Genomic DNA, 13,036 nt, shown 5'->3' with positions numbered 1-13,036 from the left:
TGTGTCCTGGAAATTCCCAGATTTACTCATTAACTGGAGAAGACAGAAGCAACTCAGCTATTAGAAAAAAAGCTGCAAGTCCTTTACACTGGTGAGTAAAAAATCATTAACATCTAACACCGACGATTCTGATTGTTAGGATTTGGTTACGCTTTATAGTATTTGGGTAAGTATTATGAAACTGTTGTTAGCTTTAGTGGAAAACTAAGCTGTATTTTGTGTTGCTATCAAATCCCTGATAATGTTGTTGGTTTTTTTTTCCTCCAGCATTTCATGAACGCTAAAATACTACTATTACCTACTAATAATAATCCTCAGTTATGGGTGTGGTGTGTGCGTGGTTTGGTTTTTTTCCCCCCCCGAAAGAAATACGCCGAAAGAAAAACTGATTTTTTTCTGTCTGTTTTCAGAATAATATTTTGCAAGAAGACACCATGAGACTGATCATAAGAACATTTTACGTACACCTTTTGATCAGGCGGAAGCAGGGTTCAATCCAGATGAAGTGGTTAGCAGAGAATAAAACGTTCTGACCAACTAATCTGAATGAACTGTTTTACCCTTTATTCTTAGGCCATCTTCTGTGAACTGGACTCAGCGTAGACTTTTAATTTAGTACCTACTTCATCTGTATAACTGCCCCAGTTTAGTCCTCTGGCAAACTACAAATTGTCTGACAGCAACTATTCACCAGAAGCTGAAAAGCCATTCTGAGCTCCAATAATTATTTCTTAGTGCTGTGTGAGGAATTTATTGCTTGTCTGTGCCTAATATAGCTCTGCAGAGCGTGGGCAATTAGCGAGGTGGCTCTTCTCGGTGTGAACAAGGAAAGTCCCCCCCCCCCCCCGCGCTGAAACTTGTTTCTGCTAAATAACGACACCGACCAACTTCTATAGTCCACTCTTACCTCTTTTAGTAGAAACTACCCTAAAACAGCTCCCTTCTGATGCGGCGCCGGCTACGGCTCCAGCCATGCCGTGCTGGCGGCCCTTCCCGCCGCCCCGCGCAAACGGTTTCGCTCCGGCGCGGGGCGAACACGTCGAGACATGCCCGCCGCCCCCGCCGGCAGGGGCAGCCCCCCCCTCCGCCCGCCCCAGGGGGTGAGCGGCGCCCCGCGGTGCCGCCCTCGGTGGCGGCTGAGGAGGGGGAGGCGGAGCCGCTCCGTGCCCGGCAGCCCCTCCACTGCGCCAACCTGCAGGCGGCGGCGGCGGCGCGGCGCGGCCCCGCCCGCCTGGCCGGCCGCGCTCCGCGTGTGCGGAGCTGCGCCGGTCCGCGCCTCCCGCGTCGGGGGCCCCCGCGCCGCCGTCCCGGGCAGAGCCGCCAGGAGCCGCCGCGGGCTGCAGCTCGCTGCCGGCAACAAGCAGCAGCGGCGGCGGCAGCATCTCGGAGCGGCGTCTTTCCTCAGCGCCCTTTCTTCCCTCCCAGCCCTCTCCCCTTTCATACCTGCAGCCTTTCCTCCTCCCTCCACTCCTCCCACCTCGTTGTTTCTCCTTTCTCGCCTTCTCTTCCCCTTTCCTTTTTTTTAAAAAAGAATTTTTTTTCCTCCCTTTCCTTCTTTCTCTCCCCCCCTCCCTTTTTCTTTTGTCGGACCCTCTTCATCCAGTGCCCCTTAATTTCTCGGATTCCTCTGGTATTTCCTTGGACTTTGCCTTGTCATGTCAAGATGGAAGTCAGGCATGACTGGCTCTCCTCGTCCCCCCATGAGGGCTTCGAGCAGATGAGGCTGAAGAGCAGACCGAGGGAGCCCTCCCCGAGCCTCACCCGAGTAGGTGCGAACTTCTACAGCACCGTCAAGCAGCAGGACTACAGTGCCAGCGTCTGGCTGAGGAGGAAGGACAAGCTGGAGCATGTAAGCCGGCTTACGTTTTCTCCTCCTTTTCCTCCCAGAGCTCTCCCTAGGTACCCCGTTAGGCGACCCCTTGGACTCCAGGATGGAAAAGCGCTGCTCGAGTATCCCGCTGGGCAATGTATTTCCCAAATGGTAGAGGAAGGAGCTACTCGGGGATCCCAGACCGGTCAGATCCGAGGGGCGCTAAGAGTCGATTCTGTGCCCGCATCGGCACGCAAATCTTTTCCTCACTGGAAATATTTTGAATGTTCTTGGCTTATTCATTCTCTTCCCGCAAATTCAGCGCTGATGTGGGAGGAGAAATATTGGGATGGTGCAGATGGAGGTTAGAGCATTTATCTCGCAGTGGTTATAAGGTAGTTCTCAGTCTGCCAAAAGAAAATATAGTCTTCAGTTCTAGCCTTGATTTATTTATTTTTTTTTCCCTTCCTTCGTGGGTCTTTGAATGTTTTCAACCTGTGGGGGGTGGAGGAGATTTCCTTCAAGGCATCTATTCCTGCAGCAGCAGTAGGTGACTTAACTAAGTGTGTTTGGGACCACAGCAGAACTGATACTGTGGGTAGCTGTTGTGAATACTTCATGACATTTTTTAAGATCCTTCTAAGTATTCCTGTGTCTTGGATCATGTTTGAAAGGATTTTTCATGTTGCTTCTTACAGCAAGGAGATGAGCTGAGATGACCTGCATACTGTGTAGGAGTTTTCTGAATAGCTTATTAGATGAACCCCGTTGTTAGAGTGTACAGCACAATCAAAATCGGGAAGTAGCTGCGTATTTGCAGGGATGCAAAAGAATGTGGATGGGTTTGCATAATGTAACAGTCTACGAATTATTCACTAGCGTAAAGAATGGCAATCACAGTCTCATTGACTTTGAGATGCAAAGAAAAATATTTCTTGGCATGCAGCCACCTGAAGTCTCTTTCGGTAGAAATTGCCTTGTTCCAAGGGTGAATTACCTTCATTGCATGAAAACTCTCGATGGCGTAGCAGAACCTTTTAAAGAGGAAACCTGAAGGGGGGGGGGGGAAACAAAACCCCAAACTATCCACTGGTTGATAGGATGTTACCTTCCCTTTCTACCAAACTGCAGAATATCTTATCGCTGCTAGTGAAATACTGAACTGAAATGGTTGACCCTTCTGGGGAAATAGCAAGAACTTATGAACTGCTGGAAATGTCACATTTCAAATTTGGGAAAGGTATTGAATCCTCTCTGCCTGCCTACACATGTTTTTGTGATTCTTCACACTAACAAGGCTTCACAGTAGTAAGCTTGTAAGCAGAGTATACTCCCATTGTGAATCAAAAGGAAAGGTCAGTGCCTTATCTCAGTAGGGCTGATGGCTAAAACACAGGAAGCACAGAAATCTAAGCTCTGGCTTTTGTAACAGGTTTTTGCTAGGAGTGCCTACATGTTGATGCGGGTCAGCAAGTGAAAGGTTATAAACGGGCAAGATAGTCTGTCAGCAGCTTGATAACTAAACACTGTTCTGGTAGCTTGAGTATTAACATGGTCAAATATCTGTATTTGAAACCATACCATGATATTAGCATGGATGGGGCAAAATAGGTGTTAACTTGTGTGAAGATAAGTGCATAGCCTTAATTTTGGTTTGCTCCTTTTTTTTTCTTTTTTGATGAAGTCAGTAATTTGTCACAGTAGTGATCTTCAATAACCCTGCAGCATTGGTGTGAAGAAGCTTTTTCTGTAATAAGTTTGGCATGAATGCATGTTCTTCTGGGGATTTCACTCTTATTTGATCCGGTTATTTTTATTCCCATAACCTATTTGAGCCATGCTAGGAAAAAAAAAAATGGAACATTGACATTTCTTGCTTGCAATGAAGTAGTTATTTCATTGCAATTTGTTGTCGATACCCTGCAGTACATTAGATATGCCAACTGTGCATATATGAAAATAAGTTATTTTTATAGTTTAAGGTAAATGCATTATTTGTGAGTGTTGTAACAGACCAGCTATTGCACAGCTCACCTCAGTGAATGTAAGTAAAATATGTATTAATTTCTAGATTGTATTTTGCTTATACAGTTTTGATGCAGTGTTGTCGTCGTCTCTGTTTTCAGATAGAGCTTTGAGGTTCCCTAGGGTTTTCTTGCTAAAGCTGTTGTTCTCCACAGCTCGCTCTCCCACTCCAAAAGACAAACCAATTTGAGGTGCATCATTTTGAATGATAGGACGTACAATAGGTTATGGCCAGTGTTGGATGATGAAGGTGTACACACTTCATGTGGTGGATGAAGGGCAACTGTTTGTTGCGGTCCCTCTATGAGACAATTATGTTACTTGAAACCTACAAAGAAAACCAGTATACAAGGAGTGAGCGTGCATGCGCTGGTTTTATAAGTATGTAGTTATAAATCTGATGCTCTGTAATGGTAGGTGCATAGGTAGAAGAAGAATGCATAATGAATATAAGTCTAGATATGCGTGAACCTATTTTCAAGTTTTATAGGTACTCTGTACGCCTTGGGGAGGGTTGTTTTTTTTTTTTCCCAGTGGAATTACTACTTAAAAGGATGTTAGTGTGGTCGTAATAGGAATAAAATAGGGCCAGTATATTTTAGATACTACTCTCAGTAAATCCTTGTAGACCACAGTGGATTATAATATATTGACTGCTCTTAAAGTGACTAGCAAGACTTATTGATGTGAGACACTTACCATTGATCAATATATAGTCTGAAGGACCAAAAAACCCTCTTATGAAGTTCTTAAGTCGGTATATATCAAATATATATCTCAAATACACAAATAGTTTGTTTCTAGATTTCAAAACTGTAACAAAGTTTTTGAAGATTTTGTTTTTGTTTTTTGTTTTTGTTTGAGCTGAATTTCTCGAGCGTGATAAAGTTACGAGGTCCAGTATTCAACTGTCACCATGACTTTTCTGAAAGCAGAACCAATTCAGATAGACAGATATGATTGTTTCTTAAAAGTTGTTTGATACTTAGTTATTGACTGACTGCAGAGGAAGTCAAATTCAGGAATGTATTGCTGGCTTCATAATAGTTGGTTGGTTGTTAGGTGAATCTTAATATTCTGTGCCTTCATTGTGATATTGCCACTTGCAAAAAGGTAACCTACATGAATGATTAGCCAGTTTGTACTACACGACTTGTCCCTGTTTTTTTGTGAGCTCGCACCCTGTCTTTAAGGTGAAATGGGACTGCTTTACTGTGTTTAAAGATAGGCTGATCAGGAATTTTTACTGAAGTGCACCGGTGTGCTGTAGCTAATAGGTCAAAGTGCCAGTATTTTATAGGTTAGTGAAGGAAATTATCAGAGATGTGAGGATCCTTGGTGTTCTGGATGCAATTGTAGTAGCCATGTTGCAAACCTCTGAGTTTCCAGACGTGATGTTATTCAAATCTTAAGTGTCTACTGCAGGTGGTTCCTAATGCCTTTTTGTGAAGCTGTTTGCCAGGTACTGGAAGAAATGGAGTGAAAGCTGTTGTGTAAAAAATTCTTAAGTCCCCTTTGCATGGATTTTTTGGGTGGAGGGTGTTAAGTGTTGAAAGAGGGGTGGGGGGGGTTGTCTCTTTTTGTGGTGGTGGTGGTGGTTTTTGTTATGAGATGTGAATTGAGTAAAAGGGAAAGAATATGGAGGTAGGGGTGGGGAGAAATTAGCTAACCTTGCCAGCCTTTAGTTGCAGGGAGTTATCTGTGTCTAGTTAAATTTACAGCAAGGCTCCATCGTGTTTCTGCATCCTTCAGTGATGACGAGTATCATCTAGCTACTTTCCTAGTACCTCAGCAAAGTGTGCTAAAAGAGAGCCTAATTTGAAGCAACGGACTTTTTAAACAAAAACTGAGTAGCTTTTTTAAACTATGACAGATAACACATGAAGCATAGATTCAGGGGCGTTTGGGTCTTTTTTCCATGACAGATACAAGTCTTCCTTCTCAAATATGTATTGATAATCTCTCTCTAGTAACTTTTAAATATGCTTATTTACTCAACTGTGTTAGTTTTAAAAATTTGCCTTATAAGAATCAACTTCAGTGCTGTAACTCTGAGAGATCTGATATGAGAAGAATTGCATTCCCTGGAGATCGTTTCAGTCAGTTCTGTTAGCATTGTCACAATTAGGAGACTTTATTGACAGTCATTGTGTCATCTCTCATTTTTACTTAAGTTTTGATCAATAACAAAGGTGACTTCAGGATTTTCGGATTGTAAGTAGTCTTGTTGTGATGCAAGTTAACTTGACACAGTTGATGGGTCCTACCACTGCTGCATTGGCAGTGCTGCTATCCAGAGAGGAAAGAAGTAGACGGAAGGCAATCTCATGTGGCAGCAGAGGCAAATCAGTAAGCAAATGTTAGGCCTCGGACACCTTTCCCCCACCCCCCCCTTACAGTACAAGTATTTCTTAAAAATGTGGTAGAACAGTTTAAGATAAGCTCTTACATATAAGTTAGCACAAGTGTTAAGAGGCAGAGGAAGGATTTATAAGCTTCAGAACTGAGTATCCTAAGGATGACAGAAGGTACTGTGCGCATAGCTATAACCTGTAACAGGTAAACAAAGAAGGGGAACGTAGCTGTGATATAAACCAAATAACGTGAGCAGATCTCAAAGCCAAACCAAATCAGTTGCTGGCTGGAGCCAGCAACTTTAACCTAAGTGAGAGTAATAAGTTTCTAAATTGGAATTCAGAAAAATCATTACACGCATTCCCAAAGCAGCCTCTGTCTTGTCGTAAATACAAACACAGGGCTTTTTATGAGTTAGATGAATTGGCAGTCTTTAGCAAATTACTTATTCCTGCTTAAGGCTATCTAGAATAATGTCAGAAACCAATGAAGAAACAGACTCTACCACGTAATAAAGATATCATTCCAGGTTTATAACTGGGGACAATTCAGGGGATTCAGAACGTTGGTTTCCAGCATTTGGAGCTTATTCATGGTGCAGTTGCAGGTCTGTCTGGCCTAGGAGATAGATTTCCCCCTGCCCCCTCGTTTTAAAGAGACAAACTCCATTGAGTAGAGGGACTTTGGCTCTCTCTCAGCCGAAGACTTTGTTTAGGAATTGCCTGCCTGCAAGAGTAGCGTTGGTGTGCCTTGATGTTTTTGCTGAAGCAGTAGCCTGGAGTTAGCTTCATGGCTAAGAGCGTGGAGGGGTTCTTCTGCTGAAGTGCTGTTTTCCTTGGAAATATCTCTCGCGGGTAATGTTGGGTAGTTACAATACATGCAAGTAGCTTCATGTTGCAAAGCAGTGAAAACACAAGGGCTGGTAATTCATTTTTCTCTTTCTGGTCTTAGAAGCTACTCTTCTGACATACTGGGAAAAACTCAACATTGGATTAATGTAATGCATTAGTTCTGATGAATTCAACATCAGTCAATTTGAAAGCCCAAATCTTCAAAGCTAAAATTAAAACAGCTGAGAGGCGTAGTCACTGTAACAGGCTTAATTTACAGTGTCTGGCTCCTTGTTGTTGCCTAAGAAAACAAAACAACTTGAAGTTTCACAGTTGCATTTAAAATTGATTTTATGTACACATGTGCAAATTTAATTCAACCCATTCAACAGTTCTTTGAAAGGAAGTTTTTTTACATTCTGAACAAAATACTTAAACCTTTAGGCAATGTTTCTTCCAGATGCTAGCTTTCTTGAAGATATGGGAAAAATGGTTGTCATTACTACGGCTTTTCTAATGCTACCAGCATTAAAGAAAATTCTAATTACTTCTTTGCTACTGTCACCCCTTTATATCAGTGCTGACCATCCTTTTTTAAGGCTTTTGAGATACTGGCTTCAGAAACTCACAACCTAGTCTTCTTGTCTGTTGCATGAACAAATACTCTGCAGCCCTCAGTGGTCTGGTCTTGTAGCAGACCATTAACAGTAACCCCTGCTTTTAAAGATAGCAGGGGTGCTTAATTTGCTGAGCAAATTATCCTTAGTGAATATCTCTTCCAAATGCAGTCATTTCACTGATTGTAGAGGATACCCAAAGACAGTAGTCTCCTTGGCTGAATTTAGTTTTTTGTATGTCTAGCTTAAGCTAGACATTGTATGTCTAGCTTAAGCGTCCATTCCAGAACAAGGAGTGCTAAAGCAGTCTGTTGGAAATCTCTCTACCGGACTGCTCGGACACAGAAACAACAGAGCAGCTCATCCTGATGACTAACAAAACCCACTTCATCACCCTTCGAGATGGGAAGCAGTATACTTAATCGTTCCTAGAAAAGAAACTCCTCCGTTGGCAATAGACACGATAGTTTTTTCTCTCCTAGTGGAACGCTTTCCTGAGGAACATGTTTATAACCACCTACCTTTTTCTCTGTTCTTTCTGTAACCTTATTTAAGGACTGATTCTCAGGCCTTTTACATAATTTCATTACTGAGAAGAACCAGTTGCTCTGCTAGTGTCTTGGAAGGTCTGTATGGCCTCTTAAACTGAATATTCTCTTCTGCCAAATTTCTGAATCTGAAGTGAAGTTTAATGGAAAAAGTTAGGTGCTACTTTGGATTTTGCATTTCGAGATTATAGTTGTTGGAGTAAGAAAACATAATCTTTCTTTTCCAATACAGTGACATTCCTCTAGTGTCTCTAGCATTGTCTAGTCTGGCTGGACAATCCAGTTGCTTGAGATCTCTCCTTCATTGATCTTGGGAACTAGACTAGGAGATAGTGAGAATATATTTAGGCTAGGCAGCAGGAACATGCTGGGTTCCATATTCCCTCATCTGCCAAATTGAGGACCTGTGCTGCTGCTTCCCGGTGACCTGTATGCCTGGATTTCTAGAGTAGGGGGATAGGGAAGTGGGTGCACACCAAGGTATTTCCTTGCTATCTGATGGGGGAGGCATTTGGGCTGCTCATCCAGAATTCAGAAACACTCCCAGATTCCTTGGGGTTATGAGAGAAGGGAGTTATCCGGATGTTCCCTTAAGAAGTGACTTAAATACTGGGCTTACTGTGACGGTCTGGCTATCAGCTGTGCCTTACAGGGGAAGAGGACCTCTCAGATAAGAATGCGGAGATATGTGAGAGGAGTTAGGAGGAGAACCTCAGAGTTCAGGAGGAGGAAGAGAGGGAACAGATAATACCCTGGCCCCATTGAAGTGACTTAATTGAATCTGAACTTATTTTTTAGTAGGCCACAAGCATATTCCTGTTTTTTGGATGCTTATCCATCAAAACCTGAAGTCTAATTTCTTTTATCTTTTTTTTTTTTTAATTTTTTTGAGGCTTGCTCTGTCAAATCCTGTCACTTTTAGAAAGGCTTTTCAAATATAACATAGGGTTTGAGTGTATTTATAGGGATTTAACTTGTTTTGTTTTTATCAATGCACTGTGTAATTTGATTACGTAGGTAGCATCTAGCTCTGGACAGAGAACTATCAGAGTAGTATTTTGGCAATACTTCACTGGCTTGCTGTTTGAAGTTAGAGACAAATTCACCTAAGATAGATCTAATCTCCCATTTTCCTACAACTTGTAAAGCCTTTTGCCTCCATGCAGTATGTGTAGAGGAATACAGTTTGTTAATTTTCTTGCTTGGAAACATGAATTTCATAAAGCTTATACGCTTCTGTTTCTAATTTCTGACTGCATGTTGTCAACATAATCAGCAGCTTGTTTCATAATTTATATAGTTGTAGCTCATAAATAGTAGTGAATCTATTTTAATTTTTGTTGCTATTTTAGTTCACTATTTACAATTGCAATAAAATGTCTAATGGAATAAAAAGCTGATGTGTTTGAGAATTGCTACTAATAAAGCAAATAGCGATTCAGATAATTCCTTCCATTCTGATAAATTAGTTAGAGCGGATTTCCCCAAGGCGTTTTAAACTGTTTGGAGCAGACACAAATGTGGAACAGTGCTTAGAGGGGGTGCTGTGACTGATAATAAGATTATCAGTCACCGATTTGATTTTTTGTGTGCGTATGATCTTATTGTTAGTTCAGTAAAGACATACTTACTTGGGGTCATCCTCTAGCTTGATTCTGTAAGTATTAGTGTATGCTATAAAAAGCCTATCAAAATGAGCAGATACGCTTTTGTTTTCAGCTGTGAATGAGTAAAAGCTAGTAGTGTTCTCGGCGCTCCCAGTCACAGCAAACATGGCAGTAGTGCGTTCAGTGTGTTACAGAAATTGTCCTGCTGCCCCTCGTGTTCAATGGCTGATCCTTTCCAGGCAGGAACGATTTGCTTAGGGAGTACGTACTGTGTGTGCTGGACAAGCTTTAGGTGCTGCTTTTACTGAAGCAAGTCGTTAGTGGTCTTAAAGGTGGCAGTGATTTGAACCCTACTTCCTCAATACAGTTTGCACGCTTATTGCTTGATCTTGGTCCAAAGCCTCAGCAAAGTCTCCACTGACCAATAGCGTAGATGTGAGCTGAATTTTCCGGCTTCCTGAAAGCTCACTGTGGGTTCTGCTCAGCTGCTATGGTGCTGGGGCAAAAAAATTTGAGTCCAGCTGTAGTATGCTAAGCAGCTGGAAGAAGAGTCTAGCTCAGAGTCCTTGTCTCTTTCTGAGCTCTAACTGTGGACCATCAGGCTAGTTGCTGGATACATTAGTTGAGAGCACTTACCTGTTAAAACACAGGAAGAGCCTCGATAGTGAGCTATGAAAAGGGCAGAAGGGATTCTGATATAAGAGATGGGGTGTGAGAAACTAAGGTCTAGGTTAACATTCAGAAATGAGGTAAATCCAGTTGTTGACTATTTAAGTCCTCTATTCCAAAACGTCTTATGGTGAATACAGAGGGAAAGCAATCTGGTGCATTTGAAACTTTGTCAGCTGCTAGGATTCATGAACAGGTGCCCAAAGAACGCTCAGAAATGCAAAGCTACCTATGAAGTGATCGCTCTGTCCCCAATTAAGATAGTTCCATTCCTAGTTGGAATGTGTCGATGGAGAAGACACCAAGGAAAAAAAAAAACCTTCTTTGTGCCAAGAAAAAAAAACCCACAACCAAACCAGACCTGAACCAGAACATAATCTCAGTTTAATGATTGCAGGGATCACGTGTTTCCATATTTCACGCTCGTTTAAGTGGAAATGTGACCTGCGTTAAACGCAAAGCCTGTAGCCCCTTGTGGTAAATGAATTAGGTCAGCAAATGGAAGAACGGACATGGATGTGCCCAGTGGCAACAACAAAGATGGTCTTGTCAAGTTCTGTAATTTCCCTGTAGTTGTTTATTGGGGAGGACCCAAGAGCATCTAGAGAATCTTATTTTTCCTTCATGTTTCCAAGAACACAAGATGTGAAATTATGAAATGACTTCTTTCCTGGTCTCCTGTGGTTTCTGACAGAAGCATGTCTAGCCTCTTGATGGGCAGAAGTAGCATAGCTGGCATAGGTGAGGCTGGGACACTGAGTGGAGTGGAATAAGCTGGGTCGGAAGCTAAGTTTGCTTCAGCATCTGAACAGCTTTTGCTGGCTCTGACTGCATATGCAGTGTGATGTCTTGGCATTTCTGTCTGTATAAACTGAAATTCATGTTCGTTTGTAACCGTGTGCTACCTGTTTATTGCTACCTTCTGGAATAAAGTAGTTCGGAGGTTTCAAGCCAATGAGCTGACTCAGGGTAACCATCATGCTTTTTCTTCAACCTTCCCCCCTCCCCCACCTCCCCGTCCTCCCCCGTGCAAAAATATCAAATAACTTTTTCCTACTTGTTAGAGAATTATCTTACAGCCTTTAGTAGTGTGTTTAGTCCTATAAACTCTTAGACATGCTGCCTACTGACCTTTGTGGTCTTTGGCATCTTACAGAAAAGGGGTTTTCCTGGTTTTTCAGTGGGAAACGTAATGCTGACTTCTGACAGGATAATGAACCTAACATTCACAGCATTTGGAGATGGCTTCAGTCATCAGTGCTAGACTTTGCTATTTCTCCGTGGGTGTTTTCATGGAAAGTAAAGGCAGTATGTGTCGTGAATAGTCAACTTTTTTTTATTCTGCACACACAGTCATGTGGAATCATGCACGCAGTGCTGTGTACGAGTGCTGCTTAAAATCATACAAGACAAAATATATTCTGTGCTGCCTGTTTAGGATGTGTGACTTAAAACCGTGAGAAGGTGCAACTTTTAGATGAGTCCTGTTAGATAACTAAAGATTATCAGCTGCAACAAACAAGGTGGCAATGTGGGATAGTTCTAAGGAAGCACAACTTAAAAATGAGTGACTTAAAACAAGCAAGCAAAAATAGCCCTAGCTGAGTGAAAGCCCAGCATTTTTAGAATTATTTACTTTTTTTTTTTTTAAAGCAATATATTTGTAGAATGTGACTTATACACATCTGATGCTTAAGACTTACTGGTGCTTATTTGGGATGCTACGAGCATGAAAAAGATCAATATACCGAAGGCTATTTCAGGCCCTTACCTTGAGCATGATATATTGTTTGAATAAGAACAACAATTTTTTATGTCTAGCATGAAACAAAGTCACGTAAGCATTTTGGAAAGCGTTTCCATTTTAAACATAGCAATTTCCTTTGTCAGTGTGAGCTGCTATCCCTGGAGACTCTTTAAATTCCCGATTGGATATGTGACAGGCAGATAGTGCCTAACCCTTCCCTTGTTGTTTCATCCCTTTTTACGCAGTATTGTTCTGGATCTTGCTGTTGTGGTTCAGCTGCATCCAGCTCCTGCTACTGAAAGCTAGAATGTGCCAGCCGGTATTCTCTGGCTGTGCTACATGTGGTCTTAATGCCAATCAGCCTAAATCAGTTTGCTTCTGCAACCATATATGATAGCTGAAACCCTGGACTTCTGGAAACATGAACTCCTAAAAAATGTTTTTTTCTTCAGTTTGCATGCTTTGTTCCCCTAGCCTGTCTATGTGGGGGCTGTTCCAAGTATTCTGTGTGGCTTAAGTAATTGCTGCTACGTAGTTAATTTTAAACAACAGCTATATCACACAACTTTTTTTGCCTCACCAAAGGGGGATTTATTGACCCAAACCTCATTGCTTCTTCCATGATACTTGATGCTCCCCCCACCTCCTGTCCCTCAGAGCTTTTTTATGAGAAATCCACAGGCCTATTTCAGTATTGCGTGCCACTTTCTGCAATAGACTTTGTGTATGGAACTCCCAGGAAAGGTATGGTGGGTGTCATATACGCAGGGTTTGCAAAATCTAGCTCTTTTACAAGGGTGATTTTTTTATGTGTATATATATATATAT

At 42.1% G+C, this 13,036-nt stretch overlaps 2 protein-coding genes across 5 annotated transcripts in view; one reads left to right on the top strand and one right to left on the bottom strand.

The window, feature by feature from the left end:
- The window catches only part of LOC138066587 (T-cell activation Rho GTPase-activating protein-like), a 233,748-nt gene extending 232,700 nt beyond the window's left edge, over positions 1–1,048 (bottom strand). The window contains exon 1 of one of the 3 annotated variants that reach the window (XR_011139902.1): positions 908–1,048. The gene's annotated coding sequence lies outside the window, so the exon portion shown is untranslated. The remainder of the gene's footprint in view (positions 1–907) is intronic. The other 2 variants (XR_011139901.1, XM_068936463.1) reach the window with 2 other exon arrangements.
- Positions 1,049–1,231: 183 nt separating this feature from the next.
- The window catches only part of PLD5 (phospholipase D family member 5), a 189,903-nt gene continuing 178,098 nt past the window's right edge, over positions 1,232–13,036 (top strand). Inside the window, exon 1 of one of the 2 annotated variants that reach the window (XM_009681096.2) lies at positions 1,232–1,849. In XM_009681096.2, the coding sequence (XP_009679391.1) occupies positions 1,664–1,849 (186 nt within the window). In that variant the 5' untranslated portion in view covers positions 1,232–1,663. The remainder of the gene's footprint in view (positions 1,850–13,036) is intronic. The other variant, XM_068939288.1, reaches the window with a different exon arrangement.

This window comes from Struthio camelus, chromosome 3 (assembly GCF_040807025.1).
Source record: "Struthio camelus isolate bStrCam1 chromosome 3, bStrCam1.hap1, whole genome shotgun sequence".
Taxonomy (NCBI): domain Eukaryota; kingdom Metazoa; phylum Chordata; class Aves; order Struthioniformes; family Struthionidae; genus Struthio; species Struthio camelus.
This window is presented reverse-complemented; position numbering and strand designations above follow the sequence as displayed.